We start from the raw sequence: 7,413 nt of genomic DNA, 5'->3' as shown, positions 1-7,413 counted from the left end.
CCGGAAGAGACGTTGAAACGGTCTATTCACCTTATGTAGCCCCGCCCACTTTGCCACTTCCGGTTTGGCCGCGATTGTGTTACGACTTCCGGTCAAATGCGGAAGTAAAAACTGATGTAAACAATCGACTGAATTTGCAGTATATTGCGGGACAATTACAATACAGACAATCAAATCAACATGGACAACACTTGAGGGGTGTACTTCGAAGTGAGTTTAGTGGGTTATATTTTATAATTATATATTTTTTATTGAGTCTAAAGCCAGGCTTTCCTGTACTCTCTCTTTCAACCCAGCTAGATCGCCATGGAAACTTATGGTAACAGATGTTTAGCTCATATATTCAGAGTTTAATCCTAAAATCGGCTATAAAAGCGCCGCTGTTTCACAATTTAACTCATTTACAGCGTGACTTTTACTTTGAAATCCAAGTGGAGCTGGCAGAACCAGTACGGAGGGAGAGATCGCGCTGATCCGCTGCTGTTTACCAACTGTTGAGCCGAGCGTCAGGAGCTCATTTATATATAGGCTATTATATTACTTGGATATAAGCTGCAGCATGGACGTCGGAACTATTTACTGAGAGAGGGAGGGGGGGGGGGTTTGTTGTGAGGGTCGACTGTCACCTGGAGCAAACTGACAACTATATGATCAGAAACTCGTTCAACTCTAGACTGTCTGTGAAGACTGACGGGAAGCTGGCCTCATCCTCTGCTTCAGAGAGAGCCTTGCACTATCGGACCTGGGTCTCTGCTTCTTGTCCAGAGCCTGGTCGGGTCGGGACACGCTGTTCACGCTGTGAACCTGCTCGCTAATGTGTAAAAGAAATAAACGGAGGGATTTAGAAATAAAACCCTCCCTCAACTACTGTAACTTAAATGTGGCCATGAATAAACTTGTTTCGCCTACAGCAGTATTGCCCAAATGCAAATATTGAATACATCTCTATTTTCACAGTTAAAAATGTCTTTGTCACCTAAACTACCCCCCGCCCCCTCCAAAAAAGAGAAAAGAAAAGAGAAACACTGTAGCATATTTTCATACGGACACCCAGCCTGAATTGCGATCAGTAAAATATATAAAAGTAGGCTATAAAACACAATTTAAACATGAAAGTTGTTCCTCTAGTTTATTTTGTTTAAATGGATAAAGCTTCATACGCCTCCCTCGTGAGGTGTTCCGGGCATGTCCCACCGGGAGGAGGCCCCGAGGAAGACCCAGGACACGCTGGAGTGACTACGTCACTCGGCTGGCCTGGGAACGCCTTGGGGTCCCCCCGGAAGAGCTGGAGGAAGTGTCCGGGGAGAGGGAAGTCTGGGGATCCCTACTCCGACTGCTGCCCCCGCGACCCGGACTCGGATAAGCGGCGGACAATGGATGGATGGATGGAAAGCTTCATAATTAAAAGTAGCGCAATGTCCAGCTGTCAGAAATTAAAAGCAGCCTCTTATGTGCATTAACAATGTTGCTTCGGGCTGTGATAGCGTTTTTTTTTTTTAATTCGCTCCTACTCTCTCCAAACAAGCTGCTCACCTTGGCTGAAATCAGCGGGGACACGGGGATTTATTTAATTATTTTTAACCAGACTCTAGAGTAGATGGAGGTGGGTGCAGGTTGTACAGAGCTCCACACACACTGGGACAGAAGATGAGGTCGATGCTCAACTGCTATAAAAACTCACACGTTTTCTTCCAGTGATTGTAGCTTCCTCTTTATAATGCTCGTCATTTTTTGCAATCGACAACGGGAAAAAAAACCTAATCTATCTATCTATCTATCTATCTATCTATCTATCCATCCATCCATCTGTCAATGCTACTCTACAGTAACGTAATTATGTAGTAGGCATGTTACTGTAATAAACAAATTTACAGTAACAATTATCACTACTGTAATCCTATTTGTTTGAATAAAAAATTAAACTGGAACAACAGTTATTTCAAAATATAAATTCTTTATTTGAAACTGCATCCTTTATATTCATGGATTGCAGTGACGTCACGTCGAAGTGACCCCTAATACATCCATGAGTGACCCATACATGTGTATGGAAGTGACCGCCGCCGTATTTGTGTCCAATTTGACACTTCTCATCATGAGAGCATGCAAACCGCAGGATGGAAATGACAGTTTCTTGACAAAATGACAGGGTTTTTCATAGGCTACATCCTGTCTCGGTTTATTTCTCCATAATAGACAAACTCTATATTATCCCAAGTAGGACACGATTCATGAGTGAATTAATTTCATCCCATCGCAGTTATCTGATGGTGAGAGAACTTTTACATTTTTTCTCAATCGCTTTGGTGCTTTTTTCACATCACTCTTAACATTTGCACAACAGTTAGTGCATTTCTCAAAACAATTATTACCAACTGCAAAACCTAAGTGGACAACCTGCAAAAGCGCATCACTTGGTACACTTGCTCAAAATGGATAGTCCATCCCTCAAAAGCAAGTAATTATGTCAGTGAAACTGTCAGTGTCGTCAAAATGAGAAGTCCTGACATCATCGTTTTTGAAGAAGACAGTCAAATGGCTTTGTCATGTTTTCATTATGACACTTTATTCTCTATGTGTTTTTCAATCCAAAAAAAGATACTACCTGAAAATACTCAAGACAGCACCATACACTATACAGCCATGTGAAGTAGGCCTACAGTTACACATTACTGGATGTAGTGGAGCTACTGAATGTTTCAAATTTTTACTATATGCTCTTTGCAATTCTTATTTGTTCACAGCATTGTGCAAAGAGTAGGATTTTCATCTTTTAGGGAAATCTTTACTGTGTTTGCTGTAATACTAGCTACAGTAGGCTACAGTAAATCTGTTCTCTTGTGAAGCTGTAAGTCTAAATGTAAATCTAAAATATGATTGTCCCACTGTGGCTTACAGGACACAATGAGCAGTGCAGATTGTTTAGTGCTGAATTACCGTCCAATGCTATAGCTACCTGTTCTTCCTTATTGCAGATGAATAGTAATTTAATTTGCAGTGTTTCTCCCAACATTTACAATGAGTTTGACAGATTTTTAAAACTAGTTCAACAATTTTCTATGTAATGACTCAAGCAATGAAATGAGGACTATTAGCCTAGTTTTTTAGGGAAAGACTATTCAGCGTTCAAAAGTATAGTTCATTTTGACTGATGTTACACACTACTCCACTCCGTGTTTATTAACACAGCAATCTGAAAAACAAAACAACAGACACTTAATTGTGACTTGTAACATTTGTTGCCAAAGTAGCGCTGGACTTCCCTCATATCCTACTGGTTGCTACGACAACGGGGGCAGCCCGGCAGCAGCAACAAGAGCGACCATGTAACGTTTAGTACAATACGACACAACCAACACGATCCAACCGTCACGAAACAACCATGTAAACAACACAAACAACAGCGACTATGTCAGCACGTAAAGACGATACATTTACAACGTCGAGATATTGACGACATACCAACAACATACAACAACGGCCGCCAAATGCAGCCACCGAACTCTCACTAACTATAACATTTCTAACACATAGTAAACACAACGAACACCACCGCGATTGAAGAGAAAATACAGAAAACAGAGAAAACATCTAGACATGGGTGCTTGTGTGGACTAACGTTAGACTCATCTGAAAAAAAAACAACAACAGGCACTTAATTGTGGCTTGTAACATTAAGTTGCCAAAGTAGCGCTAGACTTCCCTCATATCCTACTGGTTGCTACGACAACGGGGGCCCACAGCAACCACCCGCGGTTACCATGCGCCATCTACTGACGTAAGGTGGTAAACCAGGTCTGTCATTCCTGCAATCTATTAAAAATGTTCAGGGTGCCACACTGACATGACATTAACAAATGATAATGTTATAAGAATTTAATGAAAGAAACTTGTCCAAAAGCATTTGCTATTTGTTCAGAGGAAGGAGGAACTGCTACTATGATGTGAACAAATGACTAGGCTACATGTTGTGGAGGTTGAACTAATAGTTATGAGAACTTTCATTCTGATCTGAGAATAGCACCAAAGCGATTGAGGAAAAACTGTAGCCTATAACACTTAGGACATTACAAATGGCTTCAATGACTTCTTTGTTTGTTCAGTTTAAGTCATACGTTTCAGAGGAAAAAGTTAATGTCATTAAAAAAAAGGGATTTCATGAGTTAAATTAGTTAGTTGAGTTAAATACAAGCCAAATTACAGTACCGCCATCTACTGGCCGATTTTGGTGCAGCGGCTAGGATTTAATATTGAATGAAACCTTTATGCAGCAATCACAAATAATCTATCATTTTATTGTCATTGCAACAATTTCTCAACTTTCGCCACCAGGCCCCAGGGGGTTCCTGCACGTGTGTGCTGAAGGTGACAGGTTAACTTGACAGTACTACAGTAGTTCTGTTTGTTTATCATGTCAGTTTTGTGTGTGACAGTTTGTTGGGATTAAGAACATAATTCCCTGGTGATAGGCATGCTGAAAAGAAAAAAAGAGAGAGAGACGCGCCTGGGTATTGCAGCTGTAAAAAAAAAAAAAAAAAAAAAGAAGAAGAAGAAGAAAGAAAAGAAATATGATGTGTCGGAATGGCGGTACCAAAAAGTGTGGGATTACCGGCATGTCTAGATAGAGGGATGTCGATATAGTATAGCTATATATATTTGATGCGGCCTCTTTTAAGTTGCATGTTCTGTCACTGCTGCAAATTTCTATTAAACTGTGCGTAATAGTCGCGCGTAATCCTCGCTGGTGAAACACTTCGTCCATTTATGGATAAATTAGTGGAAATTAGTTAGTAGCCAACATTAACTGAGAGTTATAATAATAATCATTAAAAAAACGACACACAACATTACATGTATGTTGAAAATAGTGTACTGTAGGCTATGGCATTGTGTGTGCCTTACAGTTTTATCAATCGGCCCGCTTCAAAACTCATTCCTGTGTGTGTGTGTGTGTGTGTGTGTGTGTGTGTGTGTGTGTGTGTGTGTTGGAAGCGAACTTCAGCGTCGTTGCTGGCGAATCAGCTGTTGTCCTGATACACACTGTGACATATTTTTTCATGATGCCGTTCATGATGATTCTGAGAGCTTATAGATGACGGCGTAACGTGTGATGCCGTTCATGATGATTCTGAGAGCTTATAGATGACGTCGTAACGTGTGAGGCCGTTCATGATGATTCTGAGAGCTTATAGATGACGGCGTAACGTGTGAGGCCGTTCATGATGATTCTGAGAGCTTATAGATGACGGCGTAACGTGTGAGGCCGTTCATGATGATTCTGAGAGCTTATAAATGACGGCGTAACGTGTGAGGCCGTTCATGATGATTCTGAGAGCTTATAGATGACGGCGTAACGTGTGAGGCCGTTCATGATGATTCTGAGAGCTTATAAATGACGGCGTAACGTGTGAGGCCGTTCATGATGATTCTGAGAGCTTATAGATGACGGCGTAACGTGTGAGGCCGTTCATGATGATTCTGAGAGCTTATAAATGACGGCGTAACGTGTGAGGCCGTTCATGATGATTCTGAGAGCTTATAGATGACGGCGTAACGTGTGAGGCCGTTCATGATGATTCTGAGAGCTTATAAATGACGGCGTAACGTGTGAGGCCGTTCATGATGATTCTGAGAGCTTATAGATTCTGAGAGCTTATAGATGACGGCGTAACGTGTGAGGCCGTTCATGATGATTCTGAGAGCTTATAGATGACGGCGTAACGTGTGAGGCCGTTCATGATGATTCTGAGAGCTTATAAATGACGGCGTAACGTGTGAGGCCGTTCATGATGATTCTGAGAGCTTATAAATGACGGCGTAACGTGTGAGGCCGTTCATGATGATTCTGAGAGCTTATAAATGACAGCGTAACGTGCGATGCCGTTGAGGCTGATTCTGAGAGCTTATAATTGACAGCGTAACGTGTGAGGCCGTTCAGTCTAACTCTGAAGGCTTAGTGATGAAGACCTGATGAAGTTTGGTGCGAGTATGACAGAGGTTTTCCTCAGACCATATACCTTTTCATCTGAGGTCTGACACTGAAGTCTGATCCTGAGGATGTCCTAAAATGTACACCGTACATATGCCATTCATTGAAATGTTGATTGTTAGCTTTTACACCCAAATTTAGCACAAGAAATAAAAATCTGTTTGGTTAAACCTAAGTCATTCATTAAGTGTTTCTTCAGAGCAGTATCAATCAGCAAACAATCTTTATCCAGTTGAATTTCAGTACATGTTCACAACACAACAGTTATTCAATTCAAATGTGTGTTTACTGAGGGAATTTCAGTTTGTGTCTCACATATAAATTGAGTTACTTTTTGCTGTCATCTTCATTTTCAGCTACTTGTTATGGCATTGGCACATACTTTGCTGTCAATGTCAGTTCCTCTGCCCACGACACCTACTCCAAACCAAATCAAAATGGTGAGAAGTGCATGTATCGGATATATATATAACAGGAGATTTCACTCTTGGGCAACAAGGCATGAAGGTACCACCAGCCAAGGGCTCCAACTCCATTGATAAGTATGATAGTGTTGTGGACAATATGTCCACCCCCAAGATGTTCATTGTCTTCCATGACATCCAGGCTTGTCCTGAATACTTGATTACCTTCAAGTGACACAACACAACTATGCCCTAAGACAGGGGTCTTCAACGTTTTTCAGGCCAGGGACCCCCAAACTGATGGAGAGATGGAGCAGGCACCCCCTACTATATATATTGTGTAAAATTGTGTTTTACATTAAACTGGGCCTAGTGCCATGTATAAAGCCATTCAAATAATACACAGGTTGATATATTAAACATATACAGGTGCAGTAGTAGGGGCCGTGCCACTGCCATTTATAAACAGACCTTGTTCACTGACACCAATGCCAGTATCAACATTGTCTGTCAACTGCATGATAATCATGTAGACAAGCTATTCAAATTGGGTTTTTTATTTGTAACATAAATGTGGATACGCACAAATATAAAAAAATTGTCTATTCAACCAAAAATTTTGCGACCCCCCCATGCAGGTCCTCTGCAGACGCCCCAGGGGTCACGGACCCCCTGTTGAAGACCTCTTCCCTAAGATCAAATGATGCCCTGCTAAACTTATATAATTCTCTGCTTATTCTCAGTTGGTTAACGTGTTTGTTCTTCAATATACTTATACTCATGTATCTACTTTACAGTATGTGTGACTGTGACTGTAATCTGTCTCTTGTTCCCTGAGTTTTGCCTAACAGAACTCTGTACCTTCGCCTGTGAGATTTTGATTACCTGGCTTTGACCCTGCTTTTATATAACATAAATAAAACAACCTCTGAGCTTGCCTGATCCATGACTCCTCCATTGTGTCTGCCTGATCTGTAAGTGATACTACAAAAAATTATAGAAATAGGCCTATGTACAACT

General features: G+C 41.2%; 2 protein-coding genes across 2 annotated transcripts in view; both read left to right on the top strand.

The window, feature by feature from the left end:
• The window catches only part of LOC146964745 (protein mono-ADP-ribosyltransferase PARP15-like), an 8,068-nt gene extending 1,531 nt beyond the window's left edge, over window positions 1-6,537 (top strand). Inside the window, exon 5 of the mRNA XM_085764865.1 lies at window positions 6,346-6,537. Coding sequence (XP_085620991.1) covers window positions 6,346-6,461 — 116 coding nt within the window. The 3' untranslated portion in view covers window positions 6,462-6,537. The remainder of the gene's footprint in view (window positions 1-6,345) is intronic.
• The window catches only part of LOC146964743 (protein mono-ADP-ribosyltransferase PARP14-like), a 36,732-nt gene that overhangs the window by 8,934 nt on the left and 20,385 nt on the right, over window positions 1-7,413 (top strand). The gene's annotated exons all lie outside the window — the stretch shown is intronic.

Source organism: Trachurus japonicus, chromosome 21, assembly GCF_045865225.1.
Source record: "Trachurus japonicus isolate A0001 chromosome 21, Traja_1.0".
NCBI lineage: Eukaryota > Metazoa > Chordata > Actinopteri > Carangiformes > Carangidae > Trachurus > Trachurus japonicus.
The sequence above is the reverse complement of the archived record's forward strand: the minus strand, read 5'-3'. Positions and strand labels throughout refer to the sequence as shown.